The 18,833-nt window shown below is 56.2% G+C and overlaps 1 protein-coding gene across 2 annotated transcripts in view; it reads right to left on the bottom strand.

The window, feature by feature from the left end:
• Nucleotides 1-716: 716 nt before the first annotated feature.
• Prima1 (proline rich membrane anchor 1) overlaps nucleotides 717-18,833 on the bottom strand; it is a 49,310-nt gene continuing 31,193 nt past the window's right edge. For both annotated transcript variants that reach the window (XM_046440597.1, XM_046440596.1), the window contains exons 4-5: nucleotides 12,813-12,942; nucleotides 717-3,550 (exon numbers count right to left, since the gene is read on the bottom strand). In XM_046440597.1, coding sequence (XP_046296553.1) covers nucleotides 3,448-3,550; nucleotides 12,813-12,942 — 233 coding nt within the window. In that variant the 3' untranslated portion in view covers nucleotides 717-3,447. The remainder of the gene's footprint in view (nucleotides 3,551-12,812; nucleotides 12,943-18,833) is intronic.

The raw sequence follows: 18,833 nt of genomic DNA, 5'->3' as shown, positions 1-18,833 counted from the left end.
GTTACAGGATCTAGGTTGAGGGTCGGGGCTGAAGGTTCGGGTGTCACCACAGCCCACCCATACACTGGAATCTAAGTGCTCCCTTTCCACTTCTGACCCGCCGCCGCCTCACTTACCAACGGGAAGGACAAAGTGGCACAACTCCGGTTTCCTCTGCCTTCCCGCGTCCCGGCTGCTGGGGCCCATCCAAGCAGAGCTGCTTTCCTGAGCAGTGCTGGAAGTGGGGCTTCCTGGTGGTGAGGCTGGGGGGTGAATGGGCCCCACAGAGGGTCATGCTCCAGGGGTGGGCAAGCATGGGGACCATGCTGTCCTGGCCCCTCTGCTTGGTGGGACGGGGCAGGCCATAACTCCATGCAACAAGGTGGCTGGGGACACTGTAGGGCACTGACGATTGGGCACAGGAATGGACACACTGGGAGGTGGACACTAGCTGCAGATTGACTCCTGGCTCCCCAGTGTAGCCAGTCAACTCCTGCTCTCTGTGATTCCCATGAGCACTTGCCAAGTTGGGGTGACCAGTTTCTTCCATTTGCCTAGAACCTTTCTGATTGTATCCCAGAATATTGATCTCAGGTATGAAGATATAAAAGAGAGATAAGACACACACTATACCACGGAGCCCCGGGCTTGAGCAGAACCTCTGCCTGGCCCGCCCTCTCCTTTCTACCCCACACCCAAGGGCAAGTGCCCACTACAGATGACAACCGACAGCCATCTTTATAAGTATATTTTTATTGAAAATAAAAAAGTCACGGTGCTTCCTTCCTCATAAGCAGCTTTCGGTGCACCCCACCCCAAGGCTGCTGGTCCCACTTCCTATACAGAAGCCTCAGCATGAAATTGACATTATGGCTTGTTGGTGGACAAGACAGCTTCGACTTGTACATCTGTCCATTGAGACAGAACCCCAAGGGACAGGTCTTTTCCCCTGTACACACGGCACATTGCTAAGAAGGCAGTTTCAGGATATTTACATTCATGCATTACGTGTCTGATGCTACCTGGGCTGCTTAAATCATACTTTGTACAGATGCAGAGTATAGTAATTATATATATATATATATATGTATAGATATCTCTTTAAATATATATAACTATATATAATATATATGTCTATATTTTTACACCTATTAGTCTTTCTTCCCAAACTTCCTCTAGAAGCCTCTAGGAACACCTGATGACTCCGGCAGATCCTAAATGCCATTGGGCTCCCCATCAAGATGGCTGAAGACATCTGAGAAAATGCTCAGGAGCATGCGTTTTCTCCTTGGCCTCAGAGCTCAGCCTCATCTGAGGATGGCCCTGCATTGAGCACCACAGATCCATTGTAAAGCAAAACGTCCTAAGCTCACATGCCCTTTGATCTTAGGAACTAAATTTCTGGTGGCCTCACTCTCTGCACTGTGTATCCTCTGAATGGCCAGCCCTGACGAGGGGGCTCCTCCTGGGTTTGCTCTCCCTGGGCAAGAAGGGATTTCACAAGCAAAGGTGAGGGGGTTCACGTGCAAACCCAAGCCCTGGATGTCTCAGAAGCCAAAGCACAACAGACAGCTCAGTCACGGTTCCTGCAGGCCAAAGGTCAAATTTGGGCTAGGTCTGAGCCAAAGTTGGGGACAGTGGTACCTGGTGGCACGGAAAGCTGCACCATGCTGAACCTCCCTGGGTCTGGCCCAGCCTTCCAGGACCCTGTAGCCACAGGCCTCCCTCCAGCTGAAGGTACCTCCCGTGGCTCTGGAGCTTCTGACTAGCGCGGGGCCAGGTGGCACGAGTTTAGGGCCCTTCTGCCCAGGCATCTGTTCCGGACACCAGCGGCGTGCATACCACAGGAGGTGCAGGCCATGGGGATGTGCTCTGGGGGGTCTGCTGCATTCTCACCTCCCTGCCCCTATTCCTCTGGCCTGCTTGTCACCAAGTACTGTGTCCCCAGAGTGCTGCACAGGGGCAGCCAGCATGAAGGCCACAGGCAGCCCTGTGCCAATGCCTAGGTGCTGGGGAAGCGAGATCCAGGTCCAAACCCAAGCCAAGTCCTCAAGCAGAAGAGAGGGAAGGCAGACAAGGCCCCCATGGGAGGGCATGCCCAGGGCTGTGCCCATCAGCCTGGGGCAAGAGAGTGGCTCACGGCTCCAGAGGCACATGGGCTCCAGGACAATGGACATTTCAGCCCAAATGGGGCTGATTTTCACGGCTGACAGTCTTCCCTGGATTTGAAAGTCTCACCTGCAGCCCAAACACTGGCCAGAGAAGCTCAGTGGTGACTTAGGTGGCAAAGCAGGTGCAACCAGTTAATTCCTACGAGGCCAGTGTCGGGGTGACGCAGGGAGCCATGGGGTCACAGTGCTCTCCTAACTGTCAAGGGATGCACAATCCCCAGGCCTTCCAGGGTGCAGCAATGAGCCCCCTAGGGCAGGTGACCATCTTGGAAACAGCTGGCAGGGCTGGGGGGTCCCCGAGCCTGGAGGGTCCCTCCTTTCCCTCCCCTTCCTTCCCACCCTCAGGAGGGTTCGAGACTCTCAGAGGACGGGACCCCAGAGAAGACATTCACAGGGAGAAACTGGGCAGAAACACCTCTTTCTGGGGACTCTCAGGAGAGGGTCTGGGTGCCATGGTCAGGCCTCGGGAGACTCTGGGGGACACAGAGGATCTGCACGTGTGGTGGTTCTGCCTCTGCGGCAAGGCCTGGCTCACACGGGGGCTCGTTCCTGTGGGGCCAGGTGTGGGGCTGGGAGCAGGTGCAGGGGCCGCGGCCGTGGCCTGGCCTAGGCTCCTGGGACACGCCGCCTCCGTGTGGACGAGCCCCTCTGGCGGCTCCTAGGGGATCTGCAGGTGGGGCTCACCACCCCATGGCAGGCAGACAGGACCTCGGGGCCCAGGTGTGGCTGGGGACAGAGGGTGGAGCAGGCCGGGAAGACTGAAGACGATCGAAGGGGGGTAAGGACAGATGGGTGGGAAGCACCTTTGAAAGGGGACGTCTGTCTCATGGCTGTGTCGATGGCTTCTGTTGGGATGTTCACAGAGAAGCAGGTGGGCTTCCTGGAGGGGGGGTTTGGGGCCTGGGGCGGGCTTTGGATCACCTCTCTTTTGGCTAAAGAGGGGGCACCTCCCCAACCCAGCAGGCAGACCCTGTCTTCCTCAGAGTGCGTGCTTCAGGTAGCAGCTGGGGGACAGTCAGGGGACCAAACATAAGATGAGGAGGAGGAGGAGGAGGAAGCCGAAGGTGTGAGGCTGCATGCAGGGGCCAGGCTCAGCTTGATGTCCGCGTAGCCCCTGCCCCAGGGCTGACCGGGGCTGGCCAGGGAAGAGGGTGGGTTCTCCTCAGAAGGCCCGAAGCCTGCACGACAATGGAGTCCTGGGCAAGCCTGGAGTCAGCTTGTGTCCACTTGGCTTCCCATGTCCACTAGTACCACCAAGGTGTCCCTGTGGCCATTGGTTCTGGGCCTGGGGGTAGACTCACACCACCGCACTGTTCACGTCCACCCCTTTGTTGCTCTGGGAGGAGCTCATGGGGTACTCGGCAATGCTGGTGCCATTTTCATCTTTTCTCAGTGGTTTCCTAGAAGGGGGTTGGGGAGGCAGGGACATCGTTAGATACCAGTGACTGTGGGGTGGACCTCTGTAAGTCCTGGAATGAAGCCCTCTCTTCTGGGTTAGCATCCTTACACTGCTGGCCCTGTGGGGTCCATCAGAAGCTGGACTGTTCTTAACTAGAGTGACCATATAATGTAACATGCAATCTAGGAGATGAGACCATTGCTAACCAAGCAGGCCTGAACTGGGACTGTTTAGACAGATCAGAACGTACAGTCAGCCTCATAGGATCAAGTGTGGAGTGATCTCATTGATTGTGGTCATGAACATGGACACAGGGGGAGCAGACAGTGAATAGAAAGAGGCACCAATGGGCAGCTTTACCCTCTTGCTTGTGTGGCCAAAGGAAAATGGTAAATACGATGAAGGGCATGGTGTGGTTGGAATAATGGAGGAGGGGGTAGTGGCAGTGGTGATGGTGGTGATGACGGTGATAGTGGTGATGGTAGAGGAGGTGGTAGTGGTGATAATGGTGATTCAGGTGGTGGTGGTAGTGGCTATGGTGATGGTTGTGGTGGTGATGGTGATAATGGTGGAGGAGGTGGTAGTGGTGGTGATGGTAGTGCTGGTGATGATGGTGGTAGTGGTAAAATGGTGGAGGAGGGGGTAATGGCAGTGGTGATGGTTGTGGCAGGGTAATGGCAGTGGTGATGACAGTGATGGTTAGACCCAGGGCAGCAGTGACAAAGTGATGATGATGATGGTGATGGATGCCCAAATTGAATTACCATACATCTGTGCTTTTTGAACCCTTCATCCTAAATCATCTGCAGCTCATTTCAGAGGCTACTGAACCCCAAGGTCCATTGTTCTATCCACACAGGGGACCAGGGCCATTGGAGGGAGGCTCTGAGAAAGCCCCTGCTCAGTTGCTGAGCTCCTGAAATCTCTGTGCTACTGTCTGTCCTGGCTCCAGTCATTCGGGAGAGCTCCAGCCCCCCCTGGAGTATCTACACCCTCCTGGTCTGGGCTGCCCATTCGGTGTCCCAGCTCCATGCCACAGTCCTGCTGTCCTGGGTGGACCTGATCCTGTCAGGCACCTCCCAGGTCCCCAGGACTGAGCCTGAATGGGCACTTGCTGAGTGCTGTCTCCACTGAACATTGTGGCCACCGTGAAAAGCTCAGGACGATTGCATGTGCCTTCTCGAGTGTCCCCAGAGCCTCCCAAAGGCCATGTGAGCGGGGCTGGCCCTTGGTGGCTGGCTCCATGCCTGCGATGCAGCCTGTCTGAATGAGCCTGGTGGAGGGAAGTCTGTAAGGAGATGGCCAGTGGCAGCCTGGGTGGAATTGTGGGCCTCGGAGAAGAGGGCTGAGCTGCAATCTGCTCCTGGCTCCCTTCTTCCCTGTGGTGGAAGATGCTCACAAAACCAGGAGGAATTGGGGGAGCACTCTGCGCTGTCAAGCCTGGCCCAGGGCTTCTTCTAGAAAGGGAAGGGGACACCCACACTTCATGCCACTTTGTGCAAATCAGTCTTCTCAGACATGTCCTTGTCCCTCCTCAGAGTTCCCCAAAGAAGCAAGGCTGGAGTCAAGGGTCGCTTTATGGGAAACTGAGGCTTAGGGAGGGCTTTGACCTGCTGGGGATGATGGGACCACCACCCCCTGCCCCTGCATCCTGGGCCACACACCCTCCCAGTATTGGGACAGCATCCCCTAAAAATGGGTCCAAGGTCCTGTGGGCATGGGAGGGCCTCCCTTACCCTCCTGCAGGGTCCTCCACACCTGGCTCTTTCATTCACCTCTAACCTGGGACGTCTCATGGCATGGGGTCCTAGAACCCTGTCGAGGGAGAGGCTCACAGACACCTGCACATGGTGAGGGGAGAGGGTGGCATCTAGGGCTTTCCTGAGAAGTGGACGTGGCATGCTCCCCTCCTGCCACTGGAGCCAAGTCCCCAGCCATTGTGCTCCCCGAGCTGTGGCCCAGAGCTGCTCCCAAAGCCTCTGGGCTTCAGTAGTACCCAGGGGAAGTGGGGTTTTTACCTAGAGCAGAACAGTAACATTGATGCAGCACTTAGGGGCAGAAGTCACAGCTCAGGGAAACCTGGCTCCATCACTCTCTGGCTGTGTATCTAGGGCAAGCTGAGCAACCTCTCTGTGCCTCAGTTTCATCATCTATAAAATGAGCACAGTAATGGTGTCCATTTCATAGGCTGGTTGGGAGGATTAATTGTGTTAGTGCATGTCAAACACTTGGATGAGCATCTGGCAAACAGTAAGTGCTCCATAAGTGCTTGTTAACTCTTTGCTCTGCTGCTAGAAGGTGCCAGCAGGGGCTGCTCCACTGGCTGGTAGTGGTCAGCATCCTCCAGTCTGCACAGGCTGCCTACCTAACACGTGCCCGTAACGATCCAGAAGGGCTATGGGGCGATGCTAGGACCCAGCCTGGATCTGGGCTCTGTGGGCCAGTCAGGGCTGGTCCCCCAAACCAAGGAGAGGCATGTCCACCCTGGTCCAGGCAGAGATGGCCACCGAGGGCTCCCTAAGTGGCATGGTTCCTAAAACCAAGAGAAAGGTAAGTGAGCTCTTCCTTGGCCGAGCTCAGGAGGCCAGGCCCTCCCACCTGCCACCTCTCGTGCCCCTGTGGCATGGGAGCAGCAGGCGCTCTGTGTTCTCTGCTCAGAGTGTTGTATTGACGACTCCGGATGCCCGCAGTCCAGCGACCTTGGCAGAAATTGTGCCTGCCTTGGGCAGGAAGTTCCAGGACCCAGGTGGCACTCTGGGGCTGACGGTGGCGCTTCCACCCTCCATCGCGGCTCTGCTGGAGATGCTGCAGGCAGGGTGCAGCTCGGGTGGCTGAGAGGGGCCCCCAGCTCCCCCTAGTCTCACCCCACCCTGGAGGGTTTGCTTTCAACAAAGTAGGGGTTACAGGTCCCAGGTTCTCCCTGCCAAAGGCATCCACCTCCCCGCTGCCCAGCCCAGGACACACACACACACACACACACACACACACACACACACACACACACGGCAGAGGTCGGCCACGGGATGGGACTCCTCTGTAGACTACAGACTTCCCTGACTCTGGGTCAAGAAGCCACCAAGCTATCCCTGTGAGGAGCAGCAGTCCCACTTCCAGGCCTGGGCACCACCTCCCCGCCATGTCCCAGGCAAAGATGAGCCAGGTCTGAGCACCTGCACACCTGGGTGGAAGCTGAGGGTCTTGACCAGATCCCCGGCTTCTGCTGAGAGGCCTCCTCCGGGGAGCCACATGCCCAGAGGGGACAGTGGAGGGCGGGGCTGGCTGGGCAAGGGTCCTCTCACAGGCTCTTCCCTGCATCTTCCCTAAGCTCTGTGGCTGGGATTCATTCAGGATGATGCCCTTCCCAGCCAGGATGCTGGAGAAAGGACCGAAGGGCCACTTACAGAAGCCTGGACAGAGAGCCTCCACACTAGCTCAAGTTCAATGACCATCCTTCAAGCCCCTGAGATGCCAGCATGGCTGAGGGGGTAAAGGCCCTTTGCTGGAGGGTCTCTGGGCAGGAGTGGCCCCAATGGCACCTGTCTCATTGGGACACTGGGAACCTGCTTCTCTGAGGCTCCAGGAACAATGACTAGTCCAGAACCTTGACCCAGTGGGCCTGGGGAACTGGCTTCAGAGAGGGGTGAACTTCTTCATGACAAAAGAAAAAGGCCCCAGAGCTGGGCACAGTGGCATACTTGTAATCCCAGCAGCTCGGGAGGCTGAGGCACGAGGATGGTGAGTTCAAAGCCAGCCTCAACAAAAACAAGGTGCTAAGCACTCAGTGAGACCCTGTCTCTAAATAAAATACAAAATAGGGCTGGGGGTGTGGCTCAGTAGTCGGGTGCCCCTGAGTTCAATCCCTGGCACACACAGACACACCAAAAAAAAAAAAGGGCAGAGCTCTGTTTGGGTCCATGTCAGCCAACGCTGATGGAAAGGAGCCACGCAAGCTCCTGCATCCAGGGCAGCCCGACACCCGCCACATCCCGTCTCAGCCCAAGCCCTTCTTGGAGGCAGGACAATGGTGATGATGGTGGGAGACACTGTGGCATCCGGACTCAAAAGGAGCCAGTGCGTTGACCAGGGAGAAGCCAAACCCCAGACAGCCCAAGGACGGGGCAAGGCCCAGGGGCAGTGCTGGCCTCGGGGGCAATGAGTCTGGATTGTGCAGCAAAGTGCAGGTGCCGGCTCCTCGAGTGCAGCAGGTGGCCCAGGACGGCAGGTGGTTTCAGCAGTTGAGGCTGTGCCCCGAGGCCCAGCACTTGACCAGCAGAGGCCCCTACGGGGAGTGTGCCAATGTGCACTCAATTCCCAGCAGGAGAAGTGGTGACCTGGACTTCCAGCCAGGGACAGCACTTGGGCGTGTGTGTGTGTGGGGGGTGGGGGGTGGGGTTACGGGTGCCTACACAGACAGCAGAGAGACATGACAGGTGGGAACAGCTGTCCAGCCCCAGCTACTACATCAGGCCCCCACCTGGCCACAGGTGTTTGTCCCTGAGATAGACCAGTCGCGAAGCCCGAGGGAATCCCAGATGCATTCCAGGTGTATTTCTTGCTCTTGAAGTTCATGGTGAGTGGAAAGTAAACGAAGAATTTCCATCCTGTCCTGAATCCCTGGGCCTCCCTGGGGCTTTGGGCCAGCCTGCCTCTGTGTCCCCTGTCCCTACCCTTCAGCTAGTGGCCTGAGTAGGGAGGGGAGTGGAGGTGGCTGGCCCCTGGCCAGTAGCCGTGCTCCATGGGGTGGATGAGGAGGTGGCAGGTGGCGGGACCCTTCATGGTGGGGCCCGAGATGTCACGCACAGGTGGGGGGGAGGCTATGCCACTCTGAGGTGGAGGGGAGCTGCTGTGTCACCGAGCTAGAGTGTGGAGGAGGCTGAAGAAGGACTCAGGGGGAAGGGCAGAGATAGCAGAGGGTGGAGGAGACCGAACCTGGTGCCAGGGTGGGGCCTGGCATTGAGCCCTGGGCACATGCTATTTACTCCAAACAGATTCTCCTTCACTCACCCAGAGAGAAGGGGGGGGGGGAATGAGTTTGCTGGAATTCTAAATGGCCTTCATCAAATTCAAAGGTGGAATCTGGCACGTGTGTAAACAGGCCTCCATTCAAGCCAGAGAAATGGTCACCAAGTGGCCCCTGGTGCAGGTGCCGTGCCAGGCACATCGGGGAGAGATGAGTGAGAGGAGTGGGATCCCAGCTTTACCTCTAGAAAGAAGGATGCACAGGCGGAGCCATGGACTCAGACAAGCAGTTGGGCAGGGAAGAGAGAGATCCGGCATTTTTTCCATTTGCTCATGACCTCTCCAAGGTTGCTGTGGTTCGGACCCCAGGGAAACTCATCCCCAGCCCTGTCTGGCAATGCAGCTGCCCAGGTAAGTGGGTCTGCTCTGCAGGAAGGAAGAACAAACCCCTATCTGGGCCACCCTGAAGTCCCAAAAGAATGTAAATTCTGGAGGAAAAAAAAAAAAAACTACTTCCACTGATGAGCTTTCTATGGAGTGTATATTTGGGCCCGACCTTATAATAAGTTCCTGAAGGAATCAAGATGAAGAAATGAAGCCCCGGAGCGGGGTGGGGGAAGCCAAGTGTGGAGAGTTCCAGACAGAAGCCTGTTTGGAGTGCTGGTCCCGGGAAGCTGCTGCAGGGACCACAGCCCAGTGGCTACACAGCAGGCCCAGAGAGCCACCAGGCCCCCTGCAGAAGGACGGAGTCTCCAAGAGGAAACTGGCACCATGGGCCCGAGCACACCGAGAGGAAACCCAGGAAAGCAAAGAAACCGTGGTAAACGGCAGGCTCACATGGTTAGACTAAGGTCACCACTGAATATCCTGAGCCCCACCCTGGGAGGCCACCCATGGAGGACAGAAGAGAGGAAGAGTTTTGAAGGTCTGTGGGTTAGGGGTGCCGACCCTGGTATTCCATAGTGGAAAGTTAGTAGATAATGTTCCAAATTGGAGGAAAACTCAAATAGCTGTGTGCACATCACTTAGAATCAGAGGAGACACAGCAGGCAACAGCTGTCAGAAGTGGCCGCCTCTCAAGAACGAGATGGGGAAGAGCAGCAGAAGTCAGGGGCTGTTGTTTCCCTAATAACTTTATGGCACATAGGACATTTTAAATTATGTGCATGTATTAACTCTGACAAAAATAAAAACTGAATTAAAAGGTGGTAATGAGTGCGCAAAGCCCTAGCCACACTTTTGAATCATTAAGCTCTTTGAAAAAGTGTGCACAACACGCCTGACTTGCCGGTTGGTGGAAGCAACCCCCCTGCGTCCCCTCCTTCTGTGTCCGCTCACCTTCTCTTCGTAGCAATGTCTTTTAAACCACCTTGTGGATTAGTTTGTGGGTGTGGGCTTGTAATCTGCCTGTCTCACTGGCAGGATGAGGATGGGGTCTCAATCCTGTTCACTCTGCATCCCTGGAGCCTGGTCTAGGCCCTGGCATACAGAAGATGCTCAATACCCGTGGGCCAACACCAACTTTCTGAGAAGCCCTGTGCCAGTCAAGGGCTTTTCCAAGTCACCACGAAAGAAGCTGGAGCATTCAAAAGTGCTCATTCCACAGGAAGAGGCTCAACAGTACATCTAGTAATAGCTGGAGTGCAGGCTCTCCAGCCCGGCCCGAGAGTACCCACTGCACTGACCACAGTCCAGTCTGTAGGACCGGGCTCCCCATCGGCCCCACCGTCGCAGCCTGAACACGAGACGGAAATGGCTGTCAAGAGGTTCAATGGCGAAGGCACAGTGACAGCAAGGACCAGGGCCCTGAGGCCCCCAGGCAAGGCCTCTGCCTGTCCTTGGGGTGTGGGTGCCTCTACACAGGAGCACGGTGTGTGTGGGGGTCATCTCGCCTCAACACAGGGGCTTTCATGGGGTGAAAGGGTGCAAAGGCCACCTCAGGAGGGCAGCTCCCTGCTGAGTGTCCCCAGGTCACTGGGGCAGTGGGTGCCTTGGAATTTTATCTTGGTGACTCGATGGCTCACCCTGGTTTAAGATTCCTCTTCCACTGTGGACTAAGAGGCTTTGGTTGTCTGGACTCTCAGAGGTTCTGTCTGCCCTCAGCCTCTCCCCTGGTCCTGGAGGATGAGGTTCCTGGGAATGCTGACCACTACACCTCCCATAAGACCAGCCCCCTTCAACCAGGCCTCCCGACTATCTTGACCCCAATGCTCAACCTGGCAACTCCCAAATCGCCTCCTTCCTACCCCAGCTGATTCTAGAACCATCCTCCTGCAACCTGGCTCTGAAAGGCTGGACGGGGGCCTTTCATGAGATGGAAATCCCCCCTGGGACTGGAGGCTGCGAGAGCTCAGAAACGTGGGGCTTCTCACTGAATTTTTCTTTCACAGTGTCGCGGGCTGTTTCTGTTTCCTGAGAGGAAAGGCATGTTTCAGATGAATTATTGACCAAAAAGAAATGGCCGAGAGCAGGAAACCCTCCATCTGCTCTGGGGAGAAGTGCAGACAGACCTGGCTAGCACAAGGCTCTCTACAGCCCCCCCAGGGCAGGCCCCCAGGGCTCTGGAAGCCGGGCGGTCTCTTCCTCCTGGCGGTCTCTTCCTCCGCCTGCAGTGTGCAGGCCCCCTCCTGGCACCAGGTATTGTGTTTCAAGGACACTGTCTCTGGATTAGGGACAACCTGAAGGCAGAGGCTGGGTCTTATTCCCCGTGTCCCAATCTTGGCCAAGAGGTGGATGGGCATCATGGCTGTCTCCATGTGCCCCCGGCTGCCATTTCACTCTCTCCCTGCTTGGCACCCCAGGAGGCTCATCTCAGACCGCATCTCTCCATTTCCTCGGCATCTTGGGTTTGGCCACTGGAGGACCCACAGGAGACCTGAGAGGCGCAGAGATGCTGGGGGACATGTCCTCCCCTTTCTCTGTGTCTCCACCAACTCCCAGCTGGGCAGACTCTCCCTGAGGGCTAAGTTTCGGTCCCCTTGGCTGCTGTGCTGGGGAGCTACTGCCCCATGGCTGCTCTGGCTTCATCAGCCCGTTTGCTCCCTGGACTTGCCCATGTCCCTAGAAAAAGCTGCCACAGCCCCTGGAGGGAGCCTTCCCTTCATGCTCCTTCTCTGGTCATCCCCTAGCCCTCTCAGAGCCCAGCTCAGCTAAGGCAGGGCAGCACTACTCTGACGAGATGCTAGTGTGAGCTCTGTCTGTCTGTCCTTCCCAGTCCTGCAGACTCACCCTGCCACACTCACAGGCCCCCCTTTTCTGCACCCCTGAGCAAGAGCAGGAACATCCAACACTGGAATCAAACATATTGGTAAAGTGGTGCCATGGCCAGGGCTGGGCTCTGGAGTCACATGGTTCTGGGCTTAAATTCTGACTTGACTGCTCCCCGGTTGTACCATCCTGGGCAGCTCCCTAACTCCTCAGGGCCGCAGTTTCCTCATCTGCAAATGGGGCTGTTTGGAAAGAGATGAGGCAAAGAGGAGCCAAGAGTGTGGGTGAGGGGGTGAACCCGGTGCCTGGCGAGGAGTTGACCACAGTTATTCCCTGGGTATTTACTGTCATTTTAGAGACTGCCCTGCAGCATGGGCACTGGAGAAGGGGGGTTCTAGGCTGGGAGGTCCATGCCCAGGGCATGGCCTGTGCTGCTTGCAGCAGCCACGCTGGGTCCTGCTGCTGGGTCTGGCCTCTTCCGCTCACTTGCCAGGACACTGTTGGCCCCCTTCCTGGATGCTTGATCATGATTCATTTTAAGACTTTCAACTTGATGATGTTAGTCTCTGCTTTTGAATTATTGAGGTGAGGTCGCATATGCCAACAGATTAAAAGAGGTAAATTAAACGTTTTAGGTGTTATGATCATTCTTCACAGGGATGGCAAGGAATTAAAAACGCTTTCTTAGATACACCGTATTATTAACAACTCCCATTACCCTTTGGAGTTTGGCAATATTTTTTGTTCTTTTGGGTTGCGCCGGGCCTGACACACAACTGGTGCACGTCAAAAGCTCGTGGAATCAAACTCCCTAAAAAAAATGGGGCATCGTGACTGAGGTTTACTTTAAAATATTCCAGCAACAAGAAAGAAAGAAAGAAAGAAAGAAAGAAAGAGGAAATAGATGCAGCAAATACAGCAAAACCTCGGAAACTGCGGGATCAGGGCGAGGGCACAGGGAAGTTTGTTGTACAGTCTTTCTGCTTCTTATGGGCTCAGCAATTGTATGATTTTAAAAAGTGCTGGAGGGTGGGTGGAGGAGCCTGGAGCCCAGCGGGTTCCCCCCGGGACTCAGAGCTGGGCACAGTGACACTCACCTTTTTATGGCTTTGTAGCAAATGATGACGAGCACGGTCAGGAACACCAGGGCGGCACAGCATACGGCCACGATGATCACCAGCCCCGACCACCAGCTCTCCTCATCGGGGCACGAGGTAGAGTTGGGAACTGGAAGACACAGGAGCAGCTGAGTCTCGGGGGGAGCATCAGAGGTGGGACCATGGCGGGTGCCACCAGCATGGACCTCCTGGACATCATTACCCCCAGGAAGGCCCTCTGACCTTTCCTGCAGTCCCACCCCCAGCCTGCGGCGGGTGACGTCATGCCTGGCTCCCAGCCAGCCCCTCCCCCATGCCACCATCCCGGCCCTGGCGTGCGCAGAGCAGGGGTTAAGTGCCGCGCCCGGGCCATCCATCCTCCCTTGGCATGAGCTAACTGACAGCCGGGTCAGGTTTAATTTCCCATGAAAAATAACAGAACATCTCATTCTCTCAGTTGAGGCATTAAATCCGGTTCCGCTACAGGTGGGGGTGGGGAGCGGGCTCACAGGGGACTCCAGGGGAGGAGAGAGAAAAGGCGGCCGTGAGGTCAGTTTCTTAAGCTAATTGTTGCAAGAGGCTGGCTCTGTGCAGTCCTGGGTCTGGCCTAGTGGGGACACCTGCGGTCATCTCAGTCTGTATGGGGGTGGCCAGAATGTGGAAAAGTGTCATCAACAAAGCACCTGGCACTGGGTGCCATGAGGCCCTCTCATTGTTGTCCCACCCATGAAGTCTTTGGGGTGAATCTGCACCTCCTCGATATGGGCTGTGTCGGGTGCCTCTGAAGCACAGGTGTCAAGAGGCAGGCTCAGGTCCCCTTGAGAAAGCAAAGACACCGCAGAGCTTCATCCCAGAGCGAGGTCCTGGAAAGACCTGGCACAACTGGAAAGCCGTGCTGGGGACAGCAGAGGGGCTGGGTGGGGGAGGAAGGAGAAGGAAAGGGAGGGAAGGTAGAAAAGAGAGAAGAAGAGAGGAAGGGGGACGGACGGCGGTCAAACAGACAGTGCCAGCCTTGGGTAGGTCTTCAAGACACAAGAATATACCCAAAAGAATCAAATATGCCCAGCCTCTGTCCATTCAAGAATAAGTGACTTGAGGACAGCCCCAGGACTTGGGGGACAAGTGGGGACCCTCCTAAGGACAGGCAGACGGTCTTATCATTCTGATCCAGGGGTTAGCTCCACCTCACGTGCACCCCTGACAGCTTTGACCAAGGTGTCCACCTGCAGAGGCCACAGCCCATCACAACACAGAACATCCCCACACCCTAGAAAGTACCTCTTTCTAGCCAGTCCCCACCCTGAGGGCAATGGCTATTCTGATTTCTAAAATCATAGATTAGATTTGCTTGTTCCCCGACATTCACATAAACAGAGTCGCCAACGTCTTCTTGTTTTTTCTTTATCCAGAAAGTGGTGGAGACTCGTCTGCAGGTTGCACACTTGAGTATTCCTTCCTCTCTGTAGCTGAGCAGAACTCCACCACGTATGCTACCATTTGTTTACCGTGTCCCTGTTGATGGACACGTAGGCTATTCCCAGGTTTTTGAGCTGCCGAAAGTCGTGCCTGTGAGCCTTTGTGGAGACATGTTTTCATATTTCTCTTGGGTAAACACTCGGGGTGGGGCTGCCGGGTCCTGGGGTCTGTGCAGATTGGCCTTAAAAGGAACTGCAAGCTGCTTTTCCCCAATGCTCCCACTTTTGTTCTCTCCTGGGTAGAACCACGGAAGATGCAGAGGAGATGGAGAGACGGTGGTGACTGAGTTGTTACTGAATTAACAGCAGCTGGATTAAGAGATCCAGGAAGCTATTATGCACTTCCCAGGGGGCTGGTGCTAAAACACCATTAGCAAATGCAAGGTCCTCAGGGTTGGACCTCAGATCCCACGTATAATCAGCTGTGCTTCCCATGAAACGGCTGGGACAAGAATGCCACTGGGCTGCCCCAGCCAGGGCACGATCAGGTACAGGATCCAAAGTCTAAATAAACTCAAGTAAGGGGAGGGTGGCCCAAAGAACTCCCACTTACCTCTTGAAGAACTTGCTCGATGTCTTTTCTTTTTTGAAATATCAAACCCCAAATCCTTCCTCCCATTTCCTCAGTTGAGGTGTCCCTGACTTGGGCAAGTCTTCCCAGGGTGACCAGACAGAGATCCAGGCCCCTTCCCTAAGCAGCAGTCGCCGCAGGGGTCAGACATACCATCAGATCACGCAAGGCTGCCTGTCCCCACGGGGCCCACATGCCAACGCCTTACCCCCTGTTCTCACTGCCAAAGAATCGGTTCTGGTTTCTGTGCCAGGGGTTGTTTCCCCGAACAGTAGCACTTTGGTGGTCACAATCCCAGCAGCTATGGACACTCATGTCCGTGAATGAGGTATTAATGCCCAAGGTAGAACTGTCCCTTGAAAGATGCCAACAGGGCGAGAAATTCCATCAGCTCGAGGAGCCGCACTTGGAATCACTGGAATCACTCGATTCCACAGCTCCTCCTCCTTCCCCTGCATAACCGTCAATGGGGTAGGAATGTCCTTTGTATGGTCACTTTTCAAAACACAATGGATCCTGACAGCAGTAAGCTCTAGCTGAGTGTCCCCCTCCAGCATTCAGAAGAAACAGCTTTCCCAGGGGCCAGGCTGGAGACCTCAATCTTTGGGCTACCTGCCAGGCCTGCCCCCGCCTCAATTTCCCTGTGCTGGATGTGGCCAGTACCTCTCTCCAGAGATGACAAGGCAGCTCATTGTGTGGGTAGCTGACGGTTTGTACCTGAGAGGACAGTGACCTGAATGTATTCATTCATTCATCTACCAGATACACACACGGAGCGCGCCTGCTGCTCGGCACTGTGCGGGGAGCTGGGGCTCTCAAGATGAATCAGACAGAACCCGCGCCCTCCCTAGGCCTGGTGCCAGCTACCCCGTGAGTCACTACAAAGCTGACTGAGACCTGATCCTCTTGCTCAGGGAGCCAGCAGTCTCCAAAAGAAGAGGCACGCACAGATGGCTAACCTGCCAGGTGAGGTCATCTGTGGCTGCAGGGAGGGTGGCTCAGGGGCAGGAGTGATGCCTCGTGAGAGACAGGGAGCAGACAGGGGAGGCCAACGCAGTCAGACTGTCAAGGCTGCCGAGCTCCTGCCTCCTCTTGTCACTCTCTCTGCACATGACAGAAAGGCAGGAGGTGTCCTGGCATCTCAGAGGTCGCCATACCCTTTCTGAGTCTCGGCGAGGCTTTGCCTGCTGTATTCAGGAAACATTCCTGTTGCCTAGAGGAATGGTGAGACTAGACTGGCCACCAAAGAGGACAGTTTAGAAAGATCTAGGCTTGTTTTGAATTCATCCGAGGAGCCGCGTTCTTAGGAAACGTATCATTAAAAGCTCTGGGACTTCTAGCTGGGTGCAGTCGCACGCCTGTAATCCCAGCGACTTGGGAGGCTGAGGCAGGAGGATGGCAAGTCTGCAGCCAGCCTGGGCAACTTGGCAAGGCCCTGACTCAAAATAAAAAACCAGAAGGGCTGGGGTGGAGCTTGGTGGTAGAGTGCCTCGGGGCTCAATCCTAGGTCACACACACACACCAAAGAGCCCCGGCTGCTGCTTCCACCCACCCCCGAAACACAAACCTGCCAAAGACCAGATATGCAAAACAAGGGTCCTCACAGAAGAGGACATTAGGCCACAAGAGACAAGAACCGAGTGAGGCGGGTCCGGCCCTGGGCCCACCTGCCGCCTGGGCAGTTTCTCTCAGTGGTGCCGGAGGGGAGCAGCCTGGCAGGGCCCACCAGGTGCCAGTCCAGGGAGCTCCCAAGTCAGAGGAAGCCTGTCCCCAGGGGAACTCTGAGGAGAGGAGCGAAGCCCAAAAACAAATCCCTGGCTGAGCATGATCGGGCCTCGCGGCAGGTGCTACAGAAGAAACGGAGGCGAAGAAGCTGCCCTGCAGGTGCCTGCAGAGGAAGCAGAGCAGCAGGAGCTTCAGATGCCCCCTGGACGGGTCCCCAAGGCTGAGCTCACGGGGACCAAGCGGTTTCTAGGGAGAAGTGGGGGCTGGTGGCTCCACCCCAGGTCCAGAGCCACAAAAGAACTGTGAGCTCCGGCCAGCCCTCCAGCTGCTCTCAGTGATGGACGCCTCCCCGGGTTCCTCGTGGGTTTGTGGCTATCGCATGAGATGACAGAGGCAGAGTTCCTGTGGGTCGGAGGAGCACAGCCACCGTCACCCGGCGATGACTGCAGGCTCACCATTTGGCATCTCCCCTTGTAGCAGTAGGACACTGAGGACAGAGCCGGTGTCCTAGGACAGCTCCCAGCCAACTCGGCCCACTAACCCCGGGGATATGCAACCCGGGGAACAGCTGGCTCCATCAGAGCCAGAGCCAGCTGTTTGGAGAAGTTGTGCACAGATGTTTGGCTGTCGGGGGACTGAGCAAGAGACGAGCGAATCAGACAGCAGTGAATAGTTTGGAAGCAATCTGTTTCGCAGCATCGCTTTCAACAGTAATGCAGTCTGCTTCCAGGAGAAGGGAGTGACAGCCGTGTCATTTGTTTTAAAACCACTTTTCCATCTTGAGTCGGAGGCTCCGTCGGTGGCTCAGCCTCTTGGCCCTGTGTGTGGCCTCCTCACGAGGCCAGCCATTCGCTCACGCCGCCTCCTGCTTGTTGAGCGTAGCCTGAATTTCAGGCACTGTTGGGACACGGTGGGCCTCGGGGACGTCATCAGACGTCTCTCCCAACTTCCAAAGACTTTGGTGACTCATGTGTGCCCAGGGGCCTGAGTGGTTTCCTTCGGTCCCCAGGAGCTGAATGTCTCGGCTTAACTGGCCTTAATTACGATCAGGGGAGGCGGCTGCCCACAGTGGCCATCTGCCTCCAGCCTCCTCCAAAGCCCGGTGACCAGCCCCACTGACACGTCAGGCCAGTGCCTGCTTCTGCAGTCACCAATGCTGTGGAGACGGGTGTCCATCTCCTGCCAGGGGCGAATGTCCATGAACCTGCTTCCCGAACAGCAGACAAGCCCTGCCATTCCCAGGGGAAAATGAAGGCAGAGCTGTGTGGGCTGGGGTCACCTCTCCTTCAGGGGTTCCTATGGGATTGGTGACACCACCAGGCAGAGGTGACAGCAGTCACAGGTCCCCACTTCAAGCGACGGTCTAATGGCACAGTTGGTCCTTCAGTGTGGAGGGCCCCTCTCTGGACTCCTGAAGGGTCCTCAGGAAGTTGTCCAGTGTGTGGGACTCTGAGCAAAGAAGTGCCCAAGGGTCTCAGTGTCACCCCAGCGGGCTGTGACTTCTCACTTCTGTCTGGCTCACGAGAGCAGCAAGGGGACAGGGAACTTTGTCAAAGGCTTGTGTGGTGTCAGAACCTGTGTCACAGACTCTTAGGACGAAGGAGGAAACCGAGGCTGTGCCCATGGCCGCACGGGGACCAGGCCTCAGTCCTTGTGACTGTCAGTGCTCTTTAAGTACCGTCCTAAAGCACCGCAAATGGTGCGGGTTCTCAGAAGCTCCTTCGTGGGTAGACAGCCCTTCTCCTGCCTGGGGGCCCAGGGCCCGGGCCTGTTGGGCTGCTGGACGCAGACTCAGTGTCCACTGAGGAAGGCGCTTGTGAGGGCAGGGGCGCCTCCTCCCTCTCGCACCCCACCCCACAGAGCCCCATTGTCTCTGGACACAAGGGACTGACTCTCAGGCCGCCACTCTCCACTTATGGACACCAGGCATCCACGGGGAGGCCTGTGCCAGGGGCACCCACCTCCCACAGGGGCCCCGGGGCCAGCGTGGGTGTGGGGCGGCTTGCTGGTTTCTTGCCCTGAAGGTACCAGAGTACATGGCTGGACGCACAAGTCACAAGGACAACGTTGGACCTCGGGGCTTGTGCCGACCTCTGAGATCAGCCCCCACTTCTGGGGAGAAATAAGAAATTGCCTTGGGAGTTGCTCCAGGTGGACAGGACACCCCTTCTCTGCTGCTGGGATGTGACCTCAGGCTTCTGGGTCTTGGGCAAAAACCCCCCTTTCTTAAGTCTTCCCAATCCTCCCTCG

Source organism: Marmota monax, unplaced genomic scaffold, assembly GCF_021218885.2.
Source record: "Marmota monax isolate L192 unplaced genomic scaffold, Marmota_monax_Labrador192_F-V1.1 WCK01_AAM20220418_F8-fsc00017, whole genome shotgun sequence".
In the NCBI taxonomy this organism is placed as follows: Eukaryota; Metazoa; Chordata; class Mammalia; order Rodentia; family Sciuridae; genus Marmota; species Marmota monax.
The sequence above is the reverse complement of the archived record's forward strand: the minus strand, read 5'-3'. Positions and strand labels throughout refer to the sequence as shown.